At 49.6% G+C, this 13,285-nt stretch overlaps 1 protein-coding gene across 1 annotated transcript in view; it reads right to left on the reverse strand.

Annotated features, from left to right (window-relative positions):
* Nucleotides 1-3,479: 3,479 nt before the first annotated feature.
* Nucleotides 3,480-13,285, reverse strand: part of RCOR1 (REST corepressor 1) — a 117,095-nt gene continuing 107,289 nt past the window's right edge. The window contains exons 9-12 of the mRNA XM_028099901.2: nt 11,968-12,045; nt 11,671-11,728; nt 10,945-11,174; nt 3,480-7,611 (exon numbers count right to left, since the gene is read on the reverse strand). Coding sequence (XP_027955702.1) covers nt 7,570-7,611; nt 10,945-11,174; nt 11,671-11,728; nt 11,968-12,045 — 408 coding nt within the window. The 3' untranslated portion in view covers nt 3,480-7,569. The remainder of the gene's footprint in view (nt 7,612-10,944; nt 11,175-11,670; nt 11,729-11,967; nt 12,046-13,285) is intronic.

Consider the following 13,285-nt stretch of genomic DNA (forward strand, 5'->3'; position numbering starts at 1 on the left):
TGGATCTGGTGTCTCGTCCACCAGTCAACTGGGAGAGATCGAAGTGTTTCTGCACATGACCTCGGCTCCTCTCGTCACCCTTTAAAGGGTGCCACCCTGGCTTCACAGGTGAGGAGCTGGGCCTGCAGGGGTGAGGGAGTGACTGAGATGGCGACAGGTGCCACCACAGAGCGAGGACGGGAGCCCGCATCCTGGAGTCTGAACAGAGGCCACACAGTGGAGTAGGGCCCGGCTGCTGCCTTGTGGCTGTGCAGCTCGGGCAAGGCATTCTTCGGGCAGTCCTGGTCTCTCCTATAAAATAGGGACGATGGTCTCTACCCGAAGGTGGCTATGAGCATTAAATCGAAGAAAGCATATTTTGTCCTTGAGCGGCAAGGCAATCTTCAATAAATAAAGCAATTATTACTGAAAACCACAAATAATTTGCTACACATGATTATCCACTATATAAGACTTGATTGTTGCCACATTTATTTTCAATTGATTAAGCACCATGAGCAGACCCCTCAGCAAAGCTTCTCCTTGGGCCCAACGCAAGCGAGAGGTCAGGGGACACCAGCGCCTGTCCAGACCTGGGGCCGGGATCTTGGACAACCCAGTGCCCTGAAGAGCTTAGCAAACACCTCCCATCAAGTGCTTGGTTACCACGGTGTGGCAAGGATGCAAGGGTGACAGAAGTGCAAGGAGAAGCTGCTACGATGTTAGGGTCTGCGGCAGGTGTGAGCATCAGCAGGTCTTTGGACCCAGAAGCTCCCATCCTAGGTATTTATCCTACACCACCGCTGGCAGGTAGGCAAAAGCAAACGGTTACTCCCAGTCGGCCGGCACCACGCAGGGTAACTCTGCTCAGCACCTGCCGACAGGACAAAGAAATCATCAGAGTCCTAACCAGAGGGCCGGAACCAGATGACCGTGGAGCCACCAGGGGCACGGACGTGTCGAAAGAGTAAGATGTTGGTGTGTCAGGTGAAAAGAGGCAGGCACGAGGACAGCTGTTTGCCCGTGTGCTTGGAGGCTGTGCCTGGAGCGGGGACAGGCGGCCGGAGGGGTGCAGGGCGGGGACTCCCGTTCCACCGCATGCCTTCCACCCCCCTGCAGCGCTCTCCTACTTCAAAGAATAAGAAACATTTCAAGCCATTTCTTAAGAGCCCAGCAAAGAGGTAAGTGCAGAAAGGTGGACGTGGGGGGGGGCAGGGCCAGACAGCAGGGGGAGGCACTGCAGCCGAGACAAGCACAGAACGTTCCCGAGGCAGAAAGGTCCCGCAGCAGCCGCACGCAGGGCTGGGTTTCTCTAGACGACAGGATGTTCTAAGCAGCAAACAGCCCTGACCACGGCTGGGGGCCGAGGGGTGTCAGGACGAGATGAGGGGCCCAGGAAGGGCTCGAGCTGTCGCTGGCAGGAGGAATGGGGGTAGGAGGTAGGTGACCAGACACACAGCCCCGCGTACACGGCGGCCTTGCGAGGAGGAGCAGGGCAGAGATGTTCAGGCTGGGTCACCATGAGGTTCGGGCGGACACAGGCGCGGAGCCTGGGTGCGAGCGCGGGCAGGCCCCGGGGGCTAACGGGAGCCCCGGCGGGGGAACGGCCCAGGGAAGAGCGGAAAGAGGGGGAAGGGAGCCTGCCCTGGGGGCCGCGTTCCGCTGGGGTGGCCCATGAGCTCGCCCGGCCCCCAATGGAGCAGCCGCAGCGGGGAACAAGCGGGGTCTTAACTGCCGAGGAGGAGGGACAGGGGGCCGCTGGGCTTGCTCCGTGCGGCGCGCTCCCTGGGGCCGGCTTCGGGGAACAGAGCCACGGGCGCCGGGACCAGCAGGCTGGCCTTCAGTGCCCGCGCTCCAGATGGAGACGGCGGCGGCGGCGAGGGCTGCTGCCTCGCCCCTTCCCGAAATACGGGCTGCCAAGCGCTCTCCAGGCCTCCCCCCTGCACAGACGCTGTGGAGCCCGGACACACCTGCCGGCAGGGAGAGACTCTTGCCGCCTCCGCGTGTTCTTGGCCCCGAGGGCGCTGGACAGCAGCGCCTACGAGGAGGGTTTGATTCTGAACGTGATCCCAGGAACAGGAGCGGGGAACGAGAAGTGACAGGGACCTTCCTCAGCTGGTCACCACCGCAGCCCGCGGGGGCTGCCCCCGGGCCCAGCCCCCACGGCCGCCCGCCCAGGAGAGCGGGGAGCTGCAGCCGCGGGAGCAGGGCCGCGGGAGCAGGGCCGCAGCGCCGGCTGAGACCAGGGGCCACGGGGCGCGAGACGCGTCCGGGGCCTGCGCTTCCTCACGCACCGTTGGTGTCGGGCCCCAGCCAGGTCTCCCCGCCGCCTGAGGGCCCGCACAGGTGTGGTGGTCTAGGCCAGCCTTTGGAAGCCCTCCCCTCAGCACTGCCCTAACTCCCTCCACACCTCCTTCCCTTAGTGCTGGCCGCACTTGCAAGGCAACGGAGGCCAAGCCCAAGCGGCCCATTCGGCCCCCATCCTGGCAGGCATCCAGCACCGTTGACAGTGAGCCACCTCCTTTCCTCAGCCTTGACCCTCCTCTCCTCCTCTCCTTGCGCCTGCACTCTCCCTCAGTTTCCCTCCTTCCACCTCCTGGCAGGACAGCCCAGGGTGCTTTCGGTACCACGAGGCACCTCCACAGGTCACGCGTGGTGGCCTCTGAGCCCCTGTCCGCCCCTCCTGGGTGCTACCCTCAGGTGTCACCCACCCAGAGACCCTCCGGCAGCACCCGGCGCCCTCTCCTGTGACGCCGAGCGTGGTGACTGGGGGAGGAACTCTCACAGGTGTCCTGCAAACCCGCCTCTACCCTCTGCCAAGTCCCACACAGAGAGGGACCCCATCTGCATATCTTAAATTTGCTGCCTGAAGCAACGCTGGATTCAGAAGCCAGGTTTTTCTAGCAGTTCTCTAGCCAGATCCTACATTCTGGCTACAAAAGAGGAGATGGCAGAGGTGGCCAGTAGGTGGGTGCTCAGAGTGTTCTTCATACCACTCGGAGGTGCTGAGGTCAGAGCTGTGTCCACTCTCGGCAGACCAGAGGTGACGAGGCGGTAGCTAGCCCGCCTCTTCACTGCCACAGTCCAGGGCCATGCAGAGGCCAGCATCCAGGTGTCAAGCCTGGTCACGCTGAAAAGAGAAAAACCACTAATGGGGAAAAAAATGTCCTCTCACTGAACCTTAAAATGTAAGCAAGCCCTCAACAGCTGCCAACTTTTATGAATTCATGTACCTCAGCTTGGTCCCAACTGTAAGTTCATCGTACATTAAAAAAAAAAAAAAAAGAAAAAGAAAAAAATGCAGTTCAAGGCGAGCCAAAGGCTACACGCAGAAGGCATCCGTGGCTGCTTCCAAGGGTGTAGTTCTGGGGGGTGTCTACGCTCTGAAACCCCAAGGCCCAAAGCAAAACCCCACTATGCATTAGCGCCGGAGCACTGCTTTGATGGAAAGGGGAGGGTGCAGAAAATGGTTTTGTCTCGTATTTTATTACATCAATGGCTTGAAAATTTTTTATTTAACTTCAGCAAATATTAGAAATAGAAAAATGAATTCTGCAGAATTTCACAAATAAATTTTTCAATCTCCACTAACAAATGTTATCATTCAATGGCTAAGCAATTATAATGCTATGAACATTCACCACAATGAGTGTGCTGATATAGAAAACAGGCAAAAAGAGACATTAAAATATTACTTACAACAGCATTATTACAACATATTTTCTTTAAAATTCCAACATGGATTTTATCACTTCAAAAGATATACAGCATTTCCATTATATTTGCAAACTTAACCTTATACATCTTTTAAAATCTTGAAAAATTTTAAGCAATCTAAAAAGCACTTAGCAAAGTTGATAGGTCTACGTAATGGAATACTATCCACTCCAGTAAGAATTTTAGTTTTCGGAGAAGGTGACTGTAAACACTCATTATCACACGACATGCATAGACTCTACGGACCTTCCTTCTTCGGAATCATAACATTGCCGCAATTGTGCTTTAGTGTAAGAGGGAAAGCTGCAGGGGGCCAGCGAGGGGCGGAGAGAGAATCTGTTTGTGAGCATTGCACAAGACCACTAGATTCAGACTGGCTGACTACCTTGAGTCAACGTGAAGCCAAGTTTCACCTGATACTGAAAGCTTGGATCCTGGGTCACTGGGCTTAGATGCAGGCTGGACGAGAGAGGAAGCGAGGCTCTTGTGTGAGCTGGCTCCGTCTTTCCTCGGCTCCGTCAGCAGGGATCCAGTTAGTGTAATGCACTGTTTGGCTTATTTTTGGTATGCAATTATACCAATAGTACATCTGATAGTTAGAAAGACAAAAATAGGGCATAGCTGAAATTTAAAGTGACAGTGAGCACACTTAGAGTGGTGTGTGGTATCGGAGGGAACTTTTATACACAGAAAACAACTGCTTAATTAGTCCACCACGGTAAGCTTGTAAAACGCAACAATTTTTTCATTTTCATTTTTTGATTAGAGAGGTTGGTGACCATCGAAGGGTTGTATAGGTTAAAAACTATCAAAAACCATTTTGAGGAACTGGTGTCCTGGTGGGCAGACACCCCGAGACCACGCGGCGGGTGTGTTACACTAACTGCCGGCCCCTGCAGGCACCAACACTTGACTGTGAGCACAACTGAGGCACGGCCTTCCTGGCCAAAAGAGCTATGTTACAGGGTCGATCGCTGGTTCAGACCAGTCAGCACAATATTCAAGTAACAAGGTGTTTAAATGGATAAGTGAAAACAATTTTTACCTAACACTTTACACACCTACATAAAATTAAATAAAACAAACTTTTAATGCATATGCAGTACAATTTATATCTTTTAGGATTTCTAAACTAAAAGTTAAACTATCATTTGCTTCAATGGTACTATATTTTGCACAATAACTTATACTTAGGAGAAATTTTCCACAAAAATATATATATAATTATGACATTCACATTGATCAATTTTTAAGAAGACAAAGCTTAAGTGAACATTGCATCCGAAGCAGTTGTCACTGTGGACCCTTATACATCCAAACACGACCTGCTGATGCACCGAAGTCTTGATATGTTAAAAAAGGGGCTTCACATAAATAAGATCAATCACTCAGCTTTTAAAGCTAGGTGATTTCTTGCATTTACAACATCATTGAAAAGACAGTGTAATGAAAGAGTTTAAAACACAGTGCTACGTTATGCTTGAAACTACAAGGAAGGAGTCTGGCAAAAACCTTCTTCCTTCTGGCAAATGACAACAACGACGCCCCCTTCTGGTGGAGAAAGCCAGCGCCAGGCTGCTGTGGCCGGCCTCGGGTACTGGCCGCAGTGATTCCTCAGCACCGGGTAAGCCCGTGAGGGGATGGTGCAGAATACACCCAGGGGCCCGGCGCCCCTGCCGTGCTGCCTGCCCCGCTCCCTAGGAACCAGCATGGGGCTTTCACGCCTTGCCAGAAGGAGAATTGCCCGGGCACGCAGAGAGGAACAGATCTGCTGGCAGAACGAGACCCACTGCAGCAAACTGCCTGCTGCTTCCATAAAGAGGAAGGAGGCCTTGAGAAGCAAAGAGAACCTACGGCCTCGCTTCTTGCCTAGTGTCCCCTTTAAGCGATGTGCAAAACTTTGGCCATCTCCTCTCCATGGTTTACCTGCCATTTTCCAATTACACAGCAGGCTTACGATACAAGCCCAAACAAACCCTACCTCATGACTAGTGTTATTATGCTACCCCGTCTAGGTGGGAGCAGCAAGCTGTGACTGCCCTCTGGCCTCCTCAGACGCCGTTCTTCACACGCTCTTACCTGACCCACAGACACCCTTGTGAGGGGACAAGATGACAAAAGTCGGGAAAGTCCCATTTTACTCCCCTTGTGAATGACCTTTCTCCAGATTTCTAAAAGCATACAATTCCAAACAGTCTAGGTTTCTAGCTGACCTTCTTCCTAAAGAGACAATCAGCTGACTTTAAAAGGGGGGGGGGGGCCAAGGTGCTTGGGAGTCAAAACACATCAAATTTTAATTGCATATTTTAAATTCTTAAGAATTCTGTTTGTGCCTTAAAGCATCTGCATTTTTTTTCTTTTTGGTATTGAAAGCAGGAAAAATATTTAAATGATGCAAAACAACAACAACAAAAGCTCCTTCAACATATTTAGTGCAGGCTGGACTGACCGTGGGCGGGACACAGGTTACGCGAGAACGCAGTCTGACAGTCTATCCCTCAGTCCCGCAGCGGGTCCAGAGTCTGGTACGAGAATAAGTGATTCTGGAAATCTCAGAACATTTATTAGAAACATTTAACTTGTTCCCAGTCCAACCAAAAGGCATTACAGACCACTTTGTACATTGTTTCTTTTCGTCTTGGTCTTACTAGAGCCAATAAACTGATCACTTCTCTGTCCTGTACTATAATATTAAAAGAGAAAAGAATGGTGTTTATATGATCACATCAGTATATGAAGGACAAAAAAAGCTGTATGGAGTGACATGTAGAAGGCCAGGCATACCAACAGAACGGGGAACACACAATGTGTAGCTTTTACAAAACCCTCACCAGCTATTCTAATACCCTTATTGAGCTAACCTGACATTTAAAATCTGCACTCTGTCAGAATCTGCAGCAATTTCTCCCCTGTCTCCTAATCTCAGTGATGTTATCTTTGGCAAGCAATAAACTTTAAAGAAGAAATAAGACACTAAAACAGAAAAAGGGTTGATAACATGGTTGCCAAAAGGAGAAGGCACCAATTCCAATGCACAAGCACCAGGTACAGTGGTATGGACCGCATCTCTTGGAGTTGGATGGTGGGGTGGGGGGGATCCAAAAAGACAGGGTTGGCTCCCGTCCTGGGATTACAATGCTGAAAGCTGAAGGCAGAAAGTGTTGAGGTCCACGTTCCCTTTAAGCTCGTGTCCAAGGACAGTTGCTGTGAATGAGCTTTCTACCACTTGGGAAGGGAGAAGGGCGAGATTTAAGCCAGATAAATTTACAAACCATAATTACACCCAACGTTTGGGGAAATGTGAGCTGTCTCAGGATGTTTGGCACAATGGAGATTATAATGCAGTCTGCCAGGATACTGTGATTTCCAAAGGAGCATGATATCACTTAGGTGGCTGCCTCAGAAAAGAACAAGAGAAACTTTCTAAAAGGCCAACAGGGTCACAGTCACTCTGAAAATTACATTATGCACAAAGTAGAAGTTGCAGGCCATGCAGGAACAGAGTCGTGCCTTCCAAGTGGACTACCTGTTTGAAGAAGCTGCTGACTGGGCAGAGCTGCCATTGGTGGGGCTCAGGAGCTTCGACTGGGGAGGGGTCCCCAGAGTCACAGGAGGCGTGCAGGCCATGAAGACTCCCCAGCACTTAGGCAGAGTGTGAGAGATGCAAAGGGGCTCTCTGGGAAGTGGCGCCACAAGGAGGAACGAGCACAGAATTAAGGCAGATGGAGCACAGGACTGGAAGTGTATGCCTTTTTTGGTAATAGCTGCTTGTCCACAGAGATGTGATGCAGATGGCTAGGTGATGTCTTGTAATACCTGATATCTTGGATAACACAGTCGTCCATACCAAGTGCTCAAAGCTACCAGAGTTTCTCATGAAGCAGATGCATATCTGACGTCAAGAACAGAAGCAGCCTGAGGAGAAAAGGGGAAAGAAAAAAAAGAATCATAGAGCAGGTGAACACCGCAAACTGCTACTTCTGGTGTGGCGAGACAGGGGGAGAGGGTGTGGGCTGCCTGTCTATCTCGCACGCATGCGTGTTCCTGAGGGCAGGGCCTGGGCACGGCAGACGAGCTAAGAGGCCGGCCTCCATGGCCAGATATCTCAGGCTCGAATCCTGGCTCTTCCACTTTCTAGATGTGGATCCTTGGATAAGTTACTTCTTTTCCAATTTCTGTTTCCTCATCTGCAGAACAGACACAACAGTGACGTCTACTTCGCAGGATCAGATAAAATCCCTGGAAAGGTCTTGTCGGCACAGTGCGTGGCCAAAGGCAGCACTCAGGCGTGTCAGCGCTGGCTGGAGAGAAGCCGTGGCACCTACCCCCCTCAGCCAACAGCCACCGGCCCGCGCCGGGACACGGCGACACCCAGGAGAGCCAAGACTGCGGGATCTTCTTTAAAAGCCTCAAAGGCATTTCTGAACTAAAACTGACTCCCAGACCCAAGCCAGAAAGTTACAAGGTGTCTTAGCGCTCACTGCCACCCTCGTGATGTCTTACTGCTATGGAAACCACTGGGCTGTGAACCCCGAATCTGAAAACTGCGGTTCCTTCGGGCGGTATCCCCGTTTATGGGAACAGTTAGGTCGGGCGACTTCCCCTCACTAGTAACACACTCAAGCCACTCTGTAACTCTGAGGGAGCCTCTACCTCTGAGCCAGTGCTGTCCAGCATCCCCACCACCCGCTCTGACACGCACGCACCCCTGCTCTGCACTGCACCCTTGTCCACCTCAGAGAACTCTCAATCTCAAAGGCTCAAAACCCGTGGGCTGCCTTCCCTTCTCAGTCCTGAAGGAAATAAAGCCTACAGCGAACAGGCCCTTACGTTACTGGAGCTGCTGGCAATTCTGATGTCCTCCTCCCTGTCTGTGCTACATTTAACACACAAAATCTGAGGGCAGAAGGGGTGGGCAGGACGCTGGCAGACCTCTTTCTTAGCTGCTGGAATCCACAGGCTACACAACGAGAGATCACAGGGGCACCCAGTTCTGGGCACTGGCCAGACGATAAACTAACATTCTATCAAGTTCCCGCAGGCCCCTCACGGACGCAGAAGCAGCCGGTCCCTGTGCAGACCGATTTCCTTTTGCAAACTGCTATCCAGAGAAGAGAAAAGCGGGTGGAGCCGGAAGGCTGGGAGGGCAAGGAGCGTTTGGAGAAAGGGACGGCGGCGCCGGGGGCTCAGCTCACGGTCCCAGGGCCCCGGGGTCGAGCCCCGCTTCTGCCTCTGCCTCTCCTGTGAGCATCCTTGCTCTTGCTCTCTCAGGAAGGAAGGAGCCAAAGAAAAGGCAATAAGGTGTGTGACGGCAGAGACTCAAATGACTGAGGAGGTGAGAATGTTTACAGACAACATGAAGATCATACGTTAAAGAGACGTCAGGTCACAGTGCTGGTTTTGAAGAGAAGGCTGGGCAAACAGACACATGGAAGATAACCACCAGAGAGAAATGAAGATGTGCTACTTGGTGGGAGCTGCGGTCATGGGTGAGCCAATGCTCCCAGAGACTGGGAAGAGGACTCTGTGCGCATGTTTTGATGTACAACCAACATGGTGAATGGACCATGAAGAACGGCCCTTCTGGACTACAAGGAAAGAAACGTACTGTCAGTGAATGAACCACGCTTAAGAAAAGGGAGGAAAATACATGGGGAAGAACTCACACGCCATCCCACTGGTGATGGCCCTTGGTCCCAAATTTATGACATTTTTTAGGCTAACCCTGGCAACACCCACTTTGATTAAATTTGAAGAAGGAAGAAAGCTAAAGTTTCCTATTATTTCTGCTTCCTGGGACTAAAGCTGAAAAACACACACGGAAGCTGTCATTCTTGCAAATTCTAATATTCCTTCCCTGGTAATTCTCATCTTTCAGTGCTTCTGGAGTGTAGGACCTGAGGGAAGTTAATTTGCTGCTAAAGTGGCAACTAGCATTGGGACAAGAATTACTGCTAAAAGCTGCAAACTCCTTCTCTCTGCTCACATGCTGGCTAGGTTCCAGGGTCTCAGGCTGGGCCATGCATGCGTGTGGCTCAGGAAAACACTCACATTGTTGATAATATAAGTCCTGTAAACTTATCACAAAGATTTTCTGGTAGAAAGCTCTAAAGAGTCTAACAAAACGAGGATGTTTTAACACCCTTCTGACAGATATAAGTACCTTGTGGCCTTTCAAGTTGGTGCAGAGGCACAGAGTGCTCCATCTATGGCATGCTGGGCGGAGGGGGCGCGGTGTGCAGATCTCCCTCGTGAGGCACTCTGTGCGCTCAGGTCAGGAGTGGGGAGGGGGGCCTCTGGGCAGCTTTTATAACCAGCCTCTTAGAGTAAAGGGGGAGCACAGACAATACAAACTAGGTAATTTCAAATCATTCCTACCAGGGTCTGGAAGAGGCTTTGATGAGAAAGTAACTCTTCCTGTAAAGCTCATTTAATCCTTGGAGTTCCGTGTCAGTGAACAAACTCAAATGTCAAGTGATTGGCAATGAACTCTTAACCTCTGCCTAGCCCCATTCTCCTCCTCTGTGGGACTGGGGGTAAATATATGTAGCAGGGCTGGCCAGACTAGCTAGGGAAATGGCCGGTAGCCCTGTCCCAGGAAGCAGGGACACAGCAGAGGGGGCCGTGAAGCCTCAGGAATCTGGCTGCCTAAGCTGTGCCGAGTCGGCAGAGGAGATCGGTGCAGCTATCCTGGAGATTGCCAGAATGTCAGCCACCAGCCTGGAAGGTCCAGCCAACCACAGAACCTGGAATTGTCCCCATCAATATTTAAAGCCATTAGCCCCAAACAGCATCAAAGTCTGGATGATCTGGGACAGCAGAGACAGACCCAGGAGCTCCTGGTTGGCTAGCTGTGCCGATTCACCAGTAAGTTCATTAACCTCCTATTGAGATGACAATGCATTTTATATGACTGAGCTTGACTGACGCTGTTCAAGGCACTTCCAACTAACTGTTTTATGGCTGAGTTCTTACTCGATCTAAGGAATGTTGGTAATGTGGAATATACTGTGACTGGAGGAAACCAGGATGGAATTAAGAGTTTGTACAGGAATTAAAATGTGAGTAATATACCTAGTGACCAAAAACTAACTGGCGTCAACACTCACATTATGGTATTTATAGGTAAAAGTCAAGTCACTGACAGAGCTGAGAGCTAAAAATATTTCTACAGCTAAGAAAGGCCATCAAAGAAGAAACCGAATATCGAGCATGAACCTGGCAGTGATCCTATTGTTTCAGATTTACCTCGTCTTCCTCCTCAGGCATCTTGATAGAATTATCCGGGGACTTGATAGGTTTCTGGCTACTGGGCCCATTGGTCTCTTCTTTACCATGTTCTGCCTCCCATTCTTGTAAAACTTCATCTATGTTGAAGCGGCGTCGATAATTTACAAAAAAGTTTTTCACTTGTACCACTGATTTGTTCCCAATCACATCTGAGATTGCCTGAAAATCTCGGCCATATTTCCTGATGGCTAAGGATGTAAGAGAGCATTGTTTTTCAATACAGGGGAAAAACAACTTTGAAAAACCCACACAACTGAGACTTACCCCTTCCGTTATCTAGATAAGAAAACATACGGGGCTTCTAACAGCAGGCACTATCTTAATGCATTATACCAGTGGGAAAAAGCAGCAACGGAGATCTATTTCGTAGATGACTGATCCAAGAAGTCCAGTATGACCCTGTCATCCAGAAGTCTGCACCTTCTGTCACCCGTCCCAAGATACCTGAAGTCATCCAGCCAGCAGCCTGTGGCTATGGACATTCTGCATTCTTCTTTTCAGGACCCCCCCAAGACTAGAATACCTCCCAACTGTAGAATTCTGACAACCTGCTGCTTTTGGGGTTTTGTACTTTCTGACCATTCAGAACCCAACACACTCCCACAAGCAGTGGGATGGGAATGGGGTGAGGCATGACTTTTCCTAAAGGCCCCAGAGCTGCAAGCCCACAAGGACCCCCCATACCTTGTACCGCGAGAAGCTGCTCTTCCGTGGTCCAACGTGCATTACATTTCTGAGTGACCTGCATATATCCAAATGAGTCATGTGAGCATAATGCGTCTGAGGTGTGTGTGTCCTTATGAGAGTTAATGCATCTTATTTTTTCTCCTGTCAGAATTTCAACATCAACTAGGTTTTCAATATTGTTATCTATACCTTTCTTTCTGTGGGAGGTATGCTGGAAATGTATTATACAGGCATTCAATTCTTAGCATGTAAAACGTGGTTATGACTTCTAAGATGATGTCAACGTAATCCTACCTCTGGAAGCCGATATGGTTCTATTCCACCGTCAAGTTTTTCTTTGAGAGCACTGTTTGTCTGTTTAATATTCTGAATCTGAGAGAAAGAAGAAAATATTTTAATTTTAAAAATGAAAAACTTTTATAAAGGTATGAAATGAAAATGAAACTAAAAAAAAAAAAAGTAAAAGAAACAAAAAAACCAAGAGCAAAGAAGTACCAGATCTGTATGGTAGCCAAGATTTGAGGTCCCCACAGTATCCCTTCAGAGCATCTAACTAGATGCTGTGACTTGCTTAGAGCAGCATACAAGGGACAAGAAGGAGGGCATGGCGGTGAAAGAGCTCCCGTGTGCACAGTCCTAACTCATAATTTCTTTACAGTTCATCCCCTGAGTAGCATATCTGGAGTCTGACACAAAAGACAGGCAATGCCCGGGCTTTCCGCCACACAGAATTGAGCTCAAAGCTGGAGAGCGGGCAGAGTCAAGGCTGAAGAGAAGAGGCACAGCTCTGCAGCAGGACTGCAGATGCAGACTCCCAGGGCCCCAAGCACTGTCTGTCCAGGCACCACACAGGGCAAAAGCCCACAGTGCAGCCTTCTTTAATGAGAAGAAAAAAGAAAGCAGTATGTCAGTTTCCCACAAGCCTAATTTTGATCAACTGTAATTCTTCACTTTCTCACAGATTTTCTTTTCCACATTATTGGATTCGATGCACCTAATCTTTCACTGCTCATACCTAATCAAAAGAAAGACACAACCACCGAATCACTCCATGGTTCCTCCTGACTTCTGCATGGACTCCTGAATGCGCTGGGTCATAGGAATGCGCCCTTCCCGCTCAGCCCTATGTGCAGAGGCATTTCCAGGCGAAGCACCAGGGGGGACTCTGACCCTAGGGTTTTTCCTTTCTGAATAATCCCATGGGCAAAAAAAAAAAAAAAAAAAAAGCAAGGGGAGAAACAAATTCATTTTCCCAAATAAAACCTCAAAGACACTCATGAGCAGAAGGTGCCCTCAAAAGCAGCAACCTTATTAAGACAAAGAAAAGCAGGACTTCAAGAGGTAGGGGAGGGATGGGAGATTAGCGGAGATGGTGGTGAAGGACACGGTCTCATGGACACTTTAATAATTCTCTCCTCTACAAATCTTTTTATACTTAGATGAAAATTTCATTTTCAAATACTTACATTTCAGAGAATTCTAGTTTTGCATTTCCTTTCCTATATTTTACTTCTTCTAAAAGATTTAAAATGGGGTGGAGATGTACAGGGGACCGGTGGCCCAGTAAGTAAGACCAGCGCTGTCCGGGACCAGAAAGTGAGCCTGTTTGCCA

Source organism: Eumetopias jubatus, unplaced genomic scaffold (assembly GCF_037043125.1).
Source record: "Eumetopias jubatus isolate StellerSeaLion01/CBP00866 unplaced genomic scaffold, mEumJub1_p1.0 scaffold_7, whole genome shotgun sequence".
Classification (NCBI taxonomy): domain Eukaryota; kingdom Metazoa; phylum Chordata; class Mammalia; order Carnivora; family Otariidae; genus Eumetopias; species Eumetopias jubatus.